General features: G+C 38.7%; 1 protein-coding gene and 1 long non-coding RNA gene across 4 annotated transcripts in view; one reads left to right on the top strand and one right to left on the bottom strand.

Annotated features, from left to right (window-relative positions):
* SSH2 (slingshot protein phosphatase 2) overlaps window positions 1-16,382 on the top strand; it is a 245,517-nt gene that overhangs the window by 181,881 nt on the left and 47,254 nt on the right. For all 3 annotated transcript variants that reach the window (XM_019650419.1, XM_019650421.1, XM_019650420.1), the window contains 3 exons: window positions 455-558; window positions 5,929-5,993; window positions 15,135-15,256. In XM_019650419.1, the coding sequence (XP_019505964.1) occupies window positions 455-558; window positions 5,929-5,993; window positions 15,135-15,256 (291 nt within the window). The remainder of the gene's footprint in view (window positions 1-454; window positions 559-5,928; window positions 5,994-15,134; window positions 15,257-16,382) is intronic.
* Window positions 6,018-16,382, bottom strand: part of LOC109386882 (uncharacterized) — a 13,218-nt gene continuing 2,853 nt past the window's right edge. The window contains exons 3-4 of the long non-coding RNA XR_002124865.1: window positions 7,234-7,441; window positions 6,018-6,095 (exon numbers count right to left, since the gene is read on the bottom strand). This is a non-coding gene — a long non-coding RNA (uncharacterized LOC109386882). The remainder of the gene's footprint in view (window positions 6,096-7,233; window positions 7,442-16,382) is intronic.

The following is a 16,382-nucleotide window of genomic DNA, read 5'->3' as shown; positions in this document are numbered from 1 at the left end:
GTAATACCATTATTGATTAACCATAGATCTAATAATAGTAGCTAATATTCACTAAAGACATGACTCTAAGAAGCTATATTCTTATTGACTTCTCACAGACAACCTCAATTTATTATCCCTGTTTTACAGATAAGGTAATTTAGGCCCCAGAAAATTCACTCAGGCAAATGGTAGCCCTGGGATTCTGGTTCCAGAGCCTTGACCCTTCTTGTGTGTTTCCAGAATCTTTACTGTTAACTGCTAGCATGTAATGGACATAGAATATTTTAAGTTTCGTTCTAGAAAAATTGTTTTGAGTAAACAGGACTGTGTGAGTAACCGAGTATTTTTACTTCATCCCATGAATTTGGGACTTGGGAAGAGGGAAGAGAGAAAAATGCCAAAGTGGGTTTCAATCTTACTCTTTGATTTCCTTCTTTAAATAATTTATTCTCTTTCAACTTTTTTCTTGTAGCATCAGTGAGAGCTTTCTAACTGTCAAAGGTGCTGCCCTTTTTCTACCACGGGGAAATGGCTCATCCACACCAAGAATCAGCCACAGACGCAACAAGCATGCAGGTAAAGCTCCACATAACCCATTTCTTGTTTTCTTTGATTTTTTGTTCTACCAGGCTGGCTACTCATCCCTATTTCTCCAGCATTCTGTAATAGGGAAAGAAAGCATTGTAATATGCTGTAATCACTTTGCTTTTCATTGTCATTGACCATTTTTCTGGCACTTAGCAGAATGCTTTATGCATCTAGTAGATATTCAATAAATTTTTATTGGAAAAATAATAAAGTACAAAAATACTCAAGTGAAGTCTTATGTGACTTCTCAATTAAGGTTTTGATAGCTAAAAGATGTTCGGATGTTTTCTCGGACCCTATGCAAAGTAATTTCAACTAACCAAAGATTACAGTTCTTTTTCCTGTCTGCTCTCTAGTGATATTATAAGGAAAAATGATATAATACGATATATAAGATAGATAGTGAATATACATACACTAAGATAAAGTAAACTCAGTGTCACTGTTGTGATAACAGGAGTTATTATCACATTGAAATACCAGTTCTTAAGTGCTAGAGTCTTCATGATTGTGTTTGCACTAAAATAACTGGAAATTTAATTCAGAGGACTTTTGTAGAAACAAGGCATCATCAAATAATGTTCACCTAGAAATGAGTGTACGACTCTGATTTTGAAATAGCCTGCTAATATTCTGCACCCAATTTCAATATGAGAGTTTTTTACCCCACACACATCCAAACAATTCTCGGACACCAGCTGGGTGTCCTACAATTCAACTCAATTCTGACACTGTCTACCTGGAGATAGTGCCAGATCCCAGAGGTTAAAAGGTTGAGTTGTACAAGACTGCCCCCCTCCCACCCTACCCGCCACTTCAAATGCCAGTCACAAATCCAGGTTGTCTGTGGATTGGAGTTTCCAATGACCCCCTCCTTGGATTCCACTAATTTGCTAACGTGGCTCACATAACTCAGAGAAACTTATTATAAAAGGATATAACTCAGGAACAGCCAGATGGAAGAGGTGCGTAGGGCAAGGTAGTTTTGGAAGGGGGTACAAAGCTTCTATGCCCTCTCCAAGCGTGCCACTCTCCCCAAGTTTCCATGTGTTCACCAACCTGGAAGCTCTTTGAACCCAGTTCTTTTGGGTTTTTATGAAGGCTTCATTACATAGTCATGGCTGCTTAAATTATTGGCCGCTGGCCATCGAGTCAACCTCCAGCCCCTCCTCCCTCCAGCCCTCCCCTCTTCCCCTGATTCCTGCAACCAGCATCCATACTTAGATGCTTTCCAAAAGTAAAGTCATTAACAGAACAAAATACACCATTATTGCTCTCACCACTTAAAAAATTCCAAGGGTTTTAGGAGCTCTGTACCAGGAACCGAATGAAGACCAAATATATATTTCTTATATAATATCACAATATCTTACCTACTAACAGTAGTAGTATATGCATTTATATTTCCATATTTTGAATTTCTCTAAAGTCAGATGCACTTGTGCTGATGAGGTTAAGAAAGAATCAGAGAAAATGTGTCTAGGGAAAATGGTCTCTAGTTATAGGATATCCATGGTTTAGGAAGATAATCAGCTTTATGCTGTCTTCTAACAGCAAGCCTGATTTGTGTCATTTTGGGGGAAAAAAGTAAAAGCCAAGCTGAGGACTGTAATTGGTGAAATCCTGATCAGTGCTGTACAAAAAGAGTGGTTGCTTATTCTCATAAATGGGCTGCTTGGATGACGCGTTATGTCCACAGGTGGAATAAATTGGGATTACCAGGAAGAGAACAAAGAAGACAGCAAACCTTGAGTGTGTGAGTCAGAGGTGAAAGCCAGAAATACTGGATCCCGTTGAAGCAGTAGTTTTTAGCTGCAGTCCAGATAATCTCAGCTCTTTTAGTGTTTGCCCCACTTATTTGGACCTTCCTCTAGTTGCTGATGTAGCAGCTCAGAATTATAATCCATCTCATTGGACAGTATTCTCTTCCTACCCAAATTCTCCAGCGTGGAAAATTTTGAAAAGAGTGAGGGAAAAACACTCTTTTGAAAATGAGCTTTGGATTACACTTTCTAAAACCTTCCTCTTCAATGCCCACCACCAGAGGGGAGGGACACTTCCCCCCAAAATTTGAATGCACAGAGGAAGTAGACCCAGCTAAGCTTTGTATTTCTGCTTGGCGTGGATATTTATCACTTACAGTAAAAAGAAGACAAAGTATTGGTTTAAATCCAGCTTGTCTGACTAAAACATTAGGCAGATTGCTCTGTGGCATGTAAAAAGTAAGTGGGGTCAGCAGCTTTTAAAGCTCCTGGCCCCAGTTGGCCTTTTTCTTTGGTCAGAATTCCCCACTCAACTGCCACCCAGGTTTCTACTTGACCTTGTTCACTTCGCTTTCCCCATACTAAAAAGAAAAGCAGATTTAACACAAACTGAATGGGCTTGATTTGTGATCCAGACCAGAACAGATGAGGCAGTGTGAGTATAAATGCAGCTCACAAAGCCAGACCTTCACATAAGCTGGAGCTGCCTTGGCTGAGCTTGTGGTATCAGAAAGATGGTGGCAGAACTGAGAGCAGACCGAGGGCTTACTATGTCTAGTTATACTTTTGTATGCATGTGTCTTGAACTAGTTAGAATTTTTTATCTGGGCTTTATTCACAATATCCAAACACTTTTTTGTAATCAAAAAGTGATATGAGTGACTACCTGCTAATGTTTTAAAGGGGCAATAGCGAAAAGTCTTTTAAAAATCCAATTACAATCTGAAACTTAGTTACTATCAGTGAAATATATGGAAAAATCTAAGGGAGGGATCTTAATGGTATCAGTATATTGCCTCTGTTAGGTCTCTCTGAAGGACAGTTTCCTATCAGAAAAACCCCAGCTTGCTTATGGAGACTTTTCCCTGCTAACAGACCTGAGCTTCCACATAACAGATGTCAGGAGAAGCCTTGCTGTACAGAAAGGTCTCCGTGATTCTTGCCTGACCTTCACAGAAGGCTGCTGGATCTTTGGGCTAGTGGTGCTTGGAGTAGGGACGTAGGGCTATTCTTTGCCCAGAAGTGGTTCTTCTCCACCCTAAAAATCCTTTCCTCGGGTTATTGTCCTGATAGGGCAGTAGGAAACTTAATTTTTAAAAAGCCTCAGCTGCTTAACTCAGTTGTAACTTGTAACTCTAGTCACTCTTTATTGTTTATACCTAATATTTTGTCTCCCCATGCTTGTTCTTTTTTTTAAACAGCTTTATTGAGATATAACTCGCATACTATATAATTCACCCAATTTACCCATTTAAAGTATACATTCAGTGATTTATTTAGTATAGTTACAGAATTTAGTATATTCCCAGAAAGATGTGCAACCATCACCACAGTCTAATTTTAGAACATTTTCATCTGCTGAAAAGAAACACAATCCCCATTAGTTAGTAGTCACTCCCTATAGCCCCTTTCTCCCAGCCCTAAGCAACCACGAATCTACTTTCTGTAGATTTGCCTGTACTGGATGTTGGTATAAATATAAATAGAACCATATAAACATTCTTTTGAGACAGGCTTTCTTTCATAGATGTGTTCAAGGGTCATCTATGTTATAGTATGTATCCGTACTTCATTCTTTTTTATGACCAAATAATATTCTAGTGTATGGATATACATGCCACATTTTATTTAGTTATTTATCAATTGAAAGACATTTGCATTGTTTCCATGTTTGGGCTAGTATAAATGATGCTACTGTGAATATTTGTGTACAAGTTTTTGTGTTAGACTAGGTTTTCATTTCTCTTTGGTTTATAGCTATGAGCCCATACTGGTTCTTGCACATGAGATTTAGAATCTGGGTTTGAAATGTAGTAGAATGGCCAAACATAATGAATGTCCTTTTTAATCAATAATGGAATTGTTCAGAGCCAGCAGTGAAATGGCGGGGAGGAGGCAAAAACAAAATAAAATAAACCAAAAAACTATTCTTTAAGAGAAGGAAAGCGGGGGTGGAGGAGGAAGGAAAGGCTTTTAGACAGACACCTATTTGTCAACCTGGATATGCAGAAATGAAGGTTTTGTTCTCTGATTGTCATCATTTATGACAGCACATTATCTAATTATCTCTTACTAGCCAAAGCCTCTGATTTCCTAGTACAGAATAGGAAATATGAGGAAATCTATACAAAGAAATTTCACTTAGTTTTCAATAGGTGAGGATTCAAATAATGGCCATTTTAAAGCACCTAATAATATGTTCACTAGGATATATATCCCTTGGGATCTGCTATGTTTATTAAGTACCATATTTCCCCATGTATAAGACGCTCCCATGTATAAGACGCNAGCGGCTGCTCAGCTCGGGCTGGCCTCGAACCGCTGTTGCTCAGAGCTCAAACTCTTGAGCGAGCTCTTAACCAACTGAGCCATTCGGCCGGCCCTGAACTCAAGTTTTATTCATCATAAAATTCATATAACTCCTCATCACTGTCAAAACTCCCAACCATTAGCTTGTCCTCATCTGTGTCTGATGACGAATCACTGTCTTCATACATTGCCTCTCATGGCCTTCTGCCGTGACGTTTTCAGTAGGGTTTCTTCTTCCCATAGCCAGTCTTGGATTGTTTTCTCAGTTGGAGGAGGACCACACTTACGTTCAGCAGCACGATTTCCATTCACTTTTGCAAACTGGATCACTTTTAACTTGAATTCAGGACTGTACGAAAATCTTTTCTGAACCATTTCTGGGCAGAACGTGGTAAAACGTAACCTACAGTAATATCCCGGTAACAAGTATGAAACAATGAGCACAAAGACAACAAGCGCGAAAAAGCGGGAAATGCAAGTAAAAAAATCTACAACTATACAACTACTGTATAAGACACACCTAGTTTTTAGACCCCAAATTTTTTGGGAAAGTGTGCGTCTTATCCATGGGGAAATACGGTACTTCGTTTTAACATCAGCCACTAATGTGAAAATAATTTTAATGTTGAAATTATTCTAGGAGGACTCTAGAAATCTTCTTAGGTTAAGTGCAATGTTAAATTACAGTTACAGAAATGGGAATGGCAAGATTCCTTCATTGTTACCTTCTGTTGGCCTGAGAGCACAGCCAGTGCTGCCTCTGCCCAGCAGATCTCACCACGACTTTTCTCAAAACTGAGCATTTCAAGTGTACCTTCCAAGGGATAAACGCAAAGCAAATTTTAATGTATCATAGATGAAAAATGAATGGCTAGAGATGCAGTCTACCATTCTTTCCATTTAAAAAGAAGTCAATAATCATATTAAGACACTCAATTTCTGTGTGTAAGTAGAGTCCTTCAGTGAACCAGAGCTTTCTTTTCTGTAAGTCCTTAGAGTAGAAGGAATCATCTCTGTTGACAGTACAGTGGAGGATAATAACCCTCTGTTTTGTAAATTTCACCAGGTGATCTCCAACAGCACCTCCAAGCAATGTTCATATTACTACGCCCAGAAGACAACATCAGGCTGGTAAGTTGGTGGTATCCTTTTTTACTCTCTTCCTCAAAAGACTGTCTTAAGATAGCAAACAGTAAGCAATCATTTTCAGGACCCAACACAGTGCCAGGAACTCTGTGGAACAGAAAAGAAGAATGACATGTCCCAGTCATCAGAGCTTAGAATGTAATTGAGGCTATGAGCTAATGTGAAGTGATGGGAAATAATTTGATGATTCAAGACTATTGATGAGAGCCAGTTGGTAAGTTCTTGACCATAACAGCAATTGAAGTTCAGAAAAGGGAGAAAATCTGGGGACTTGACCTTTTTGAGAAAGGTTTTATGTAAGCAGTAGAGTTTGAGCTGGGTCTTGAAAGATGAAGAGTTTTAGATTGGCAGGAAGAAAGGAGATGGTCATTCTGGATAAGGACATGGCTGAAGCAAAAACACACATGGGAAGGGACAAGGACAGAGGGAAATGGCCAAGGCTTTGTGCTGACCTCAGAGCTGGGAGACCTGGACTTGGGTTTTTACTGCTCATCTGAGGTTGGACAAGTTACTTAGCCTGTCTATGCCCACTTTCTTGTCTCCTTTCTACCTCTCACAGTGTAGGGAGTCCATTGGACATGAAAGCATATTGAAGAGTATAAAATGCTGCCTAAATATGGGAATTATTGCTACTATAGGGAAGATGAGATACCAGAAAACAAGGCAGGCAAATAGGGACTTAATGCTCCAAAGTAGAGGTCTCAAACTGGCAGTCCATAGGCCAGAGATATGTTTTGTTTGGACCACACAGTATTTTTGTTTTGTTTTTTTTAATCTCAGCCAGATTTTTTAAGTTGGGAGATTTCACATAAAAACCCAGACTTGGAGCTTTTCTTCAAAAATCAGAAATGGTGGCAACACTGGGATTTTATTCTCACATGCCAAACGTGGCTTGACTTGGTGGAAGGGAGAGCATTGGTGGCCTGTGTTCTTCATTTACATATCCTAATGTCCCCTGGCCACTAAAGCCAAATGTCACTGTTTGTCATCATTCCTTCACTGTTAGTTTTCTTACAGTCGAACATCTAATTTTTCCTACAAAAATGGGATGAGTATGTTTCTTTGTAGAAAGTGACAAGTATTTCTACCCATTTAATATTCAAATGGCCTACTTCACTCATTTATATTCCTTATCTGACCCTGGAGATTAATAGCTAGAGGTGGTACCTCTGCCTCTTCAGTAAGCAGTAGTGAAGCACTACAGGTTTCTGAGCCAAGGAATTACCTGGGACAGCTACAGTGTTTAAGAAAGATCCTCAGAAGCTAATACAGAATATAGGGGATGAGGCGGCCATCTTAAATCAGGGAGGCCGCTGGATGGTTTTTGTGATAATCCAGGTGTGTAGTGATGAGCCCTTCTAGATTAGGGAGGTAACTTGGAAATTGGGTTTCCACAGACACAGTAATTTCAAATAGTTGACTCTTCTTTCTATCTGGGAAGAGAAATAATGATTAGAACACAAGAATGACTGGAAAGTTGATGGTCAGACCTCTGATCTCTATGGTAAATCACTGATTCTTCATTCACTTAATTACTCTGTGGCTAAATGGTCACTTTTTTTCTCTCAAATACTGCTGTATTGCCTTCTTGACATGGCCACTAATTTTTGTTGAGAAACTTCCTTTGAAATTTGAAGGAATCGAAATAAATCCTTCCATAATTATTTTACATCCTAACACAAAAGTAACATATACTTATGTAAATCTTGTCTATATTTCTTGATATACCTCTATCTTAAACACTTCTTTATAAGTGAACACAGTGGGGTGCAGTTCCTACAGCATTAATATTCCAAAATAGTGATACTTAGACTTTATAGAGTACCTGAGAATCACCTGCAGAGCTTTGTGAACCTGCCACTTGCTGGACCCCACCTGAAGTGTTTGGTGTGGGGAGGGGGAGGCCGTGATCATTTGCATTTTTAGCAGGTGATCAGCATCCAAGTGATGCTGATACTGCTGGTCCAGGAGTCTCACTTTGAGACCAACTCCTCTAACACTCATAATAACGGTTAATTGCACGTACTTAGATATCCAATAGATATTTGTTGATAGTTTCCAAAAATTGTGTGGTTTGGTTGAGCTAAAGTTGATGCCTGTTGCTCACTCACTTTATCTTTTTCTCATTGATAACCTCTGGAGTTTGGTTTGCACCTCTAAATGTTAAAAGAATTTTAACCACAAGAAACATAGGAGAGCATTAAGGAAGCAGTTAGGAAGGCAGAATTGGCAATTAAATTTTTTTCTTCCCCTACTAAAATATGCAGTTTCAGCTGCTTTACATTTATAAAATATAAATTCAGAAAATGTAACTGACGCCTCTGAATTAATTCAGAGTTCAAATGACAAGCCATTTCACAGTTGTTTTGAATTGTTACAAACACATAGTCATTATGTTTCAGATTATTTGAGTGAGTCATCTTCAAGAAAATGAGTGAATACATTGTGTGCTTTGGATAAATTAGCACTTTTCTAACTGAAAGGAGCGTTTGTAGACTCAAAGTAAAGCCTTTTGTTTTGAGTTAAATTTGGAATGCTAAAAGTCTCATTCTGGGGCTTGTGCATAAGGTTAAAAGTTTGATCGGCAACTGAAAGTCCTGCCTTTAGTTTTTTAATAACCCAACAACAAATAGAGTCACCAAATCCCACATTTTGCTTTAGCATTGAAAACAGGACTAAATCAAGTTTTCCTCCAGGGAACCCTGCATTCAAAATACAGTCTCAAGCATTAACTTTAGTGCTTAGGAAACCTAGCTGGTACAGTGAAGACAGGGTTTTATATTAGTACATTTGCGCATTATCAAAGATCCATTTATTTAATAAAAAATAGACTGTGAAATTAAGGACTTTCCTGACATTTAAAGTAACATCAACTGATGTTTTTAACTAGAGCTGAGGTGCTAATAAGGTACCAGGAGGTGTTTTTGAGTACTTTGCAGGAGAGTTTTAAGAAAATGAGTTTTTCTTTTTGTTTTTTTAATAGTACATTGACTTCTTCCCAAGAAGGAAGTGGATTTATTTTTTCTAAATATAAATGTATTGTTTTCTTAAAATCAGACAATTCAGAAAGACGTAAAAAACAAAGTAAAAATAGTTTTGTATCCTATACTCGGAGAAAACCATTCTTAGCTATTTGTAGAAGTATCCTTCCAGTCTTTTGTGTGTATATGTAAGCATATATGTCAGATTCTCTGAGATCTGCTCTGTACACTGAAATGTACAGTGATGAAAACAGCCAAACCTTAGCTTCAGAAGACCTTCTAGTCTCCCTAATACATGCATGATCTCTGTAGTTCTGAGAAGCAAAAGTATAAATTTAAAACAATAAGGTCTTAGGTCTGTGAGTGTGTTTATAAAAGTGACAGTGGATAACCTAAGACTTGGCAATGGATGAATGGTGTTGGGGGGATGTGTGTGTATAAACGGCTAAGCAGTTCTGAGCAATATGAAAATGTTTTACTACTTCATAGTTACTTTATAACTATGAAGGTTTCTACATGTGATCCGAACTCAGAATTGAAAGAAGGAAAATTTTTTAAAACTATGTGTCAGAGAATGCTTTTTTTTTTTTTACAAAAATAAGATGAAAATGTGCTGTTTATAACCTGCTTTCTTCACACTTTTTCATGGAAATTTTTCCATGTCAGTAAATAAATCTGTTTTTAATGGCTACATAGAATATGCCGGGGTTTTTTAATTAAGAATTTCATAATGACAGATTTTAAAAAATAAAATGCAGTGACTCCCTCGAGCTCTGTTTCTTTTGTTGACAGTGTTCTTTAGTTTATTAGCATCACATCTGAAGTCTCTTTTAATTTTAAATATTGACTTTGCTTTGTTCTTTTGGCTGGAATTGAATATTTACATACTTTTGAAACCTTTCTCCCTGTTGGATTGGGTGAGCTGCCTGTCTAGACTTTGGGATTTGATAATGTGGCTTCCCTACGGATAAACATCACATGCAGGGACACGATGCTAGACTCGTTGGAGTAGGTTTAGGGAGTAGTGTTTCCGGATGTTAGATGATGCTGAGACCGCTATTGTATCAGATGGTGTTTGTGAACTGCTTGTAATCAGATTAAGCATTTAAATCAGTTACTGAGGGAAGTTTTAACATCACTTTTTGGTAGGTGAACTTTGAAAACAGGCTAGAAATAAAGCAAAGGCAGGAGATAACTTTTCAGATCGACCTCAGTCCTAGGATTGCTGGGTCCAGTTCACCTGAAACTTGTAATAGAATTTCACATTTAGGTAGCAGTAAATGGGCCTTCTTGGAATAATTTTCTCAGTCGCTATTACTGCCAAGTTTTCAAGTCCAGAATATTGTTTTGTTTGGACAATTAGAATGAACCGAAGTAATATCCTTTCCAATGAGAACTTTAGCTAATCAAATGCATCTGAATCATTGTCTTACTCCAGTCTTCTATTCCATGTAAGTTCTGGAGACTGCAGAAATATTGGAATTGCTGCCAATTCTAACATTTGCGTATTTTGTACAAACTACTACTTTAAATTACTCTTGTCTGATTGGCTTGATGAACTAAATTAGATTATTAGATTTTGTTAACCTTCTCCCCAACAGAGGAATATGAAGTGAACCTCCAACCAGGGTGGGTATTAGTTTTTTCTTTATGCTGTGGCTCTTAAAACTCTGTTTAATTCCTTACTCTAGAATCTTGAAGCTTAAAAGGAATTTTGAAGCCTCAGGTTCATCCCCTGACACTGCAGTTTTTTCTATAAAAAAATTTTATCTTATTCTTCTAGTTAGAATGTAGGAGTTAAATTAATGTTATGGCTCCTAACCCCCTGATTAAATAAAGCTCCACTTTCCTTTAGTAAGAATTTAGTAATTACTATAAAGACTATCTAGAGGCCCGTGACCAAATCCCAAGCGCTATTCTTCTGTCTAAGAATCTTAAGATTCAGTGAATCTGAGATGTGCTAGTTACTCAAGCCTAAGTCAGTACGAGATGACTGGGACCTTTCCTATTAGGTTTGGGATCTTCTGTTGTGATTAGATTAAGCAAGGGAGGGCCAAACGTTTGAAATGCTCTTGATATGATAGATAGATAGATAGATAGATAGATAGATAGATAGATAGATAGATAGATAGATAGATAGAAAGAATAAATACACCACACTTTTTAAAAAAAGACAACTAGTGTTTGTACTGAATATCACAAACTCTTGCTGCCCACCTGCTCACTTGGCCTGATAACTTGCGTGATAGTTAATACTGATTTAAGTTATTTTCTTTCCTTTTATCAACTTCAACTTAGCCAGTCACTTGCCACAAGCTGGTGTATAAGCTGTGGATAAATTGTCAGAAGCATAGTTCAGTTGTTCCCATGCCATTTGTAGTTGAACTTTGCCAGAAATTCTCGGAGCCCTGGCAGAGAGGGTAAAAGAGCCTCTAACATATTCAGGAAACTGAACAGTTAGCTCAGAGCTTGCTGAGGCGAGCCCACATTTAGATATAGTATAATATCTAAGATCTTGTTTCTAAGAAACCCTAGTTTACCTGCACTGGGTTTCTGGCCAGTTTAATATTTTGTGGAGCGTTTCTAGAATTAGAGTCAGTGCCGACTCCCAGTCCTCATGTGCATTCATTCCTGTCCATAACTCTATGTATGTAATAATGCTCACTTCCCAGCCCACTAGGATTAGACCTTACATGTTAGTTTCTCTGAGCTTCTTACAAGTGAATTTGGGTTAAAATGCTCTATTATTTCATGGAACATAGAGCCAGCAGTACAGCTTTCTACCGTGTGCACTTGGATCAGAATGGTGGAAATTAAATTCTCTTATTAGAAACAAGCTTTAATGTAGCCACTTCTGCTGTTTGTGCTTCCCTGGCTTTTCCTAGGAGTATCAGAATAGAGACAAAAAAGATAGCCACGGGAGTCTCACCCTGCCTTGCTAAATGGGTCATTTGAGCTGTGTAACTCTGTCTATTTTTCTCTTTGCCTGGCCACTTTTGGAATAGTGACGGAGTTGAGGCGAAGGAGCTTCCAAGAAGAGCAGCACTGAAAGAATTCCAAATAGGAATTTCTGACAAATGTCTTGAGCCAGTTGATGTGTTTTCTCTTCTGAGATAAGGAATGGAGGGGGTGGGGGGGTGGAAGTGGGAGGTAAGGAGGGGTTATACAGCGGAAATTGCCTCCGGTGTACATTTTTCTGGCTTTTTATTAATAGGTATAAACAAGAGTGGACTAGACAGTACATTCCGTGAGGACAGGGAGCATATCTCTCTTCCTCTCCTTGAATCCTCAGCACTTATGCTCCGGTTGTATACACAGTAGATGTATAGTAAATATTTGAATGAATGTTGACTAGAAGCCATTTTACTTTATTTTTAAGGTTTCTAAAGTATCTTTCTGAGCTTCTTATTAAGAAAATTCCCAAACATATAAAGTAAAAAATATGTCCTCATGAACCCCTTTACCAGTTTTTAATAACCATCAACATTTTGCCAGATTTCTTTCCTCTATCCCCTCCTTTTTTCCTTTGTTGTAACATTTTTAACCACTTTATTGAGGTATAATTGACATACAAAAAGTTGTACATATTTAATATATACAACTTGATGAGTTTGGAGATAAGTATATACCCATGAAACCATTACCAAAATCTGTGCCATAAACATATTCATCACCTCCAAAAGTTTCCTCCAACCTTCTCTATTGATAATGGTGATGATAATGATGATGATTAGAACACTTAACATAAGATCTACCCTCTAAGCAAATTTTTTTAAACAGACTATTTTTAGAGCAGTTTTAGGTTCATAGAAGAATTAAGTAGAAGGTATAGCAGGTCCTGGAATAACTCATTTCAGTCAGTGTTGTTTCATTGTAATGTTGATGAGATGTCGTAGGAACTTAACTCTTTTTTATATCAATTAGCCTATGGTGAAATTGGTTTTGTTATATGTCATTTTGCTTAAAGTCACAGAACCTATCGCCAGCGTTAAGTGAGAACTTAAGAGAGATTTCCCATATGTCCTCTATCCCCACTCTTACATAGCCTCCCCCATCCCCTAACAGAGTTGTGCATTTGTTACAATTGATAGACCTACATTAACACATCATTATTAACTCAAAGGCCATAGTTTACATTAGGGCTCACTCTTGGTGTTATTTATTCTATGGATTTTAATGATGACATGTATCTACCACTTTGGTATTATACAGAGTAGTTTTACTGCCCTAAAAGTCCTCTGTGCTCCCCTGACCCCTGGCAACTAATGACCATTTTACTGACTCTATAGTTTTGCCTTCTACAGGATGTCACATAGTTGGAGTCATATAGTATCTAGCCTTTTCAGATTGGCTTCTTTCACTTACTAATAGGCATTTCAAGTTCCTCCTTGCCTTTTCATGACTTGATAGCTCATTTCTTTTTAGCACTGAATAACATTCCATTGTCTGGATGGAACACAGTTTATCCATTCAGCTACTGAAGGACATCTTGGTTGCTTCCCATTGTTGGAATATTTTAAAGTAAAACTTGGACACCATGTCATTTCACTCCAGATACTTAAGTAAAAGGCATAACCACAATGCTATTATCACATTAACAGTAAATTCCTTTTTTTATTTTTATTTTTTAAGATTTTTATTGGGGAATTGGGGGGATGGAACAGTGCTGGGGAATTGGGGGAAGGGGAACAGACAAGTTGCTGTCGGTTTGTTCTTCAGTCTAGTTGTGGAAGATGTTGCTTCACTGGCCCAAGTTGGCACCACCATTGCGCTCTTCCCGGGCGAGGCAGATCAGTTGCGGGCTTCTGGACGGCCGCTCACTGCGGCTGCTGGCCGCTCACGCTGGCTGCTGGCTACATACGGTAGCCCATGGCAACCCACTGCCACAGGGGCTGCAGCCTACGCCGTCGCTGGGGATTCATGGCAGCCCACTCCAGGTTGAGCTGTTGTTCAGCATCTTAGCTGTAGAGGGCAGTGTCACTGGCCCTCATATGTGGGATCCGAACTGGGGCCCTCTGGAGTCCCAAGCCAGTTCTTAACCATCGCGCCACTCGGCCGGCCCAACAGTAAATTCTTAATATCATCTAAGACCCTGTCCATATTCAAATTTTCTGAAGCTTCTTTTAAAATATCATAAATTAGCAATAAGGCCGTCTGAGTGGCGCGTTGGTTAAGAGCTGGCTTGGGATGCCAGCTCTAAGCAGCAGGGCCCTGGTTCGGATCCCATATGAGGGCCAGTGACACTGCCCTCTACAGCTAAGATGGTGAACAACAGCTCGACCTGGAGCTGGGCTGCTGTGAGTCTCCCCCAAAGGCGTAGGCTGCAGCCCCTGCTGCAGTGGGCTGCCGTAAGCTACCATGTGTGACTGGCAGCCAGAGTGAGCGGTGAGCGGCCGTCCAGTGGCCGGCAACCGATCTACCTCAGTTGGGAAGAGCACAATGATCACAATACCAACAAGGGCCAGTGAAGCAACAATGTCCTCCACATCTAGACTGAAGAACAAAAGGACAGCAACTTGTCTGTTCCCCTTCCCCCGATTCCCCACGCTATTCCCCTCCCCCAATTCCCCAATAAAATCTTTTAAAAATAAATTAATTAATTAATTAAAACTTTTTGACAAAAGTAATATAAGCTTTTGAAAAAGTAATTGTTATTGAAACTAAGATTTTGTAGTGTATAATCTGTAGAAATTCAATAGAGTATCTCCTTAGATATTAATAGTTTGCTTCATATTATAATTGTTTATGGGCCTTAGATCCGAGTCCAATGCTCACATTCATGTAACCTCACATTCCCCTCTTCGATCTTATAACATGCCCTGGTAATTGTTATTATTATAAATTGTACTTATTGCAGACATTTATTGAGCATTTACTGTATGCCAAGCACTGTACTTTACATGCATTATTTCATATGATCCTTACAACCTAATGACATAGGTATTATTAGGTCTCCCTTCAATTCATTTAGTAACTTATTGAAGACTTTAGAGTTAACTCATGACTGGGATTTGAATTTAGGTCTCCTAACTACTGGCTCTGCTGTTCCCCTGAGTACGTTTTAAGATGCTGATGAAAAAAGGGTTGAATGATCTAAAATTGATCTTCTAAATTTCCTAATTTATCTCTTGTCTGTTAACTCCAGGCTGTAAGACTAGAAAGTACTTACCAGAATCGAACACGCTATATGGTAGTGGTTTCCACTAATGGTAGACAAGACACTGAAGAAAGCATCGTTCTAGGAATGGATTTCTCCTCTAATGACAGGTATGGTACCACAAAAAGGGAGGATGAGAAGACTCCTTTTTAAATAACATATTCAGTTATCACAAAAACACCTTATGCAGTTCTATTCCTAAAGTTCAATGCCTGAAACTAGAGAACACAAAAGTATCTTAGCCACACCATCTTGAGAGACAAAAATGTTTAATGAATGTCTTTGGAAGTGTGTTTCTAATTTACACTATTCCTTCCTGTCATCTTTAGGTGGTAATGATATAAAGCAAATGATTTAAACTTATATCTCGAGGGGGAAGGGGTGGGGGAGATGCCTTTTCTTTGCAGTTGACTTTATTTTAAGCAGTAATGATTCCCTTTGGCGATTCTAGGGCACACACCCTTCGTGATAATGTACCAATGGGTCTTGGGTTCAAACCCACTTTAACTCCAGTCTCTTGTATTTATCCATGGCCTTATACCTTGCTTTTACCAAATGTTTTGCTTCCTTTTTCCTTCTTCTGAGTTAAAAGGGGAGGGACGGAATGATTCTTTAAACTCAAAACATAGAGCCTTTTATAATCATGCCCCTTTGGCCTTAGTGACACTTTCTATCCTATGATTAAAGATACCAGACATCAGACAGAACTTGGCTTTATTGTGTCCCTAAAGTTGATTGCTTTGTTGTTTTTTTAAATTTCTTTTCTTTTTTTTAATTTCTTTTATTGCAGAGCTTTATTTTTTTTTAAGATTTTTATTAAAATATAGCTTATATACAATATTATATTAGTTTCAGGTGTATATCATAGTTATTCAGCATTTATATACCTGTTGCTTTCCTTTTTTATTTTCCCACTTTTTCTGGAGAAACATTGGGAAGACTGTGGAATGTGGCTGCTAAGCAGATCTTTGCACTCTAGATAATAAGCTTCAGGAAATCCTGCCAGATGTCTCAAAGCATTGACTTCCTGGCTCAGGACTAGAGTGGAACTATGGCGTAGCTAGGGGTGTGACCCAGGCCTGGGAAAATTTACCCACAAAGAGGAGAATGGGAGAGATTCTAATTGTCCGGCTTTGTGTCTGGGGGTGGGGGGTGGAGGGTGTCAGGAAGCAGAGGTCTGGGACCAGGACTGGGAAGATTTGGGGCTGGAAGAGGTCCAGACTGGAGGGGTGGGTG

The sequence above is a fragment of the Hipposideros armiger genome, unplaced genomic scaffold, assembly GCF_001890085.2.
Source record: "Hipposideros armiger isolate ML-2016 unplaced genomic scaffold, ASM189008v1 scaffold_141, whole genome shotgun sequence".
Classification (NCBI taxonomy): Eukaryota; Metazoa; Chordata; class Mammalia; order Chiroptera; family Hipposideridae; genus Hipposideros; species Hipposideros armiger.
The sequence above is the reverse complement of the archived record's forward strand: the minus strand, read 5'-3'. Positions and strand labels throughout refer to the sequence as shown.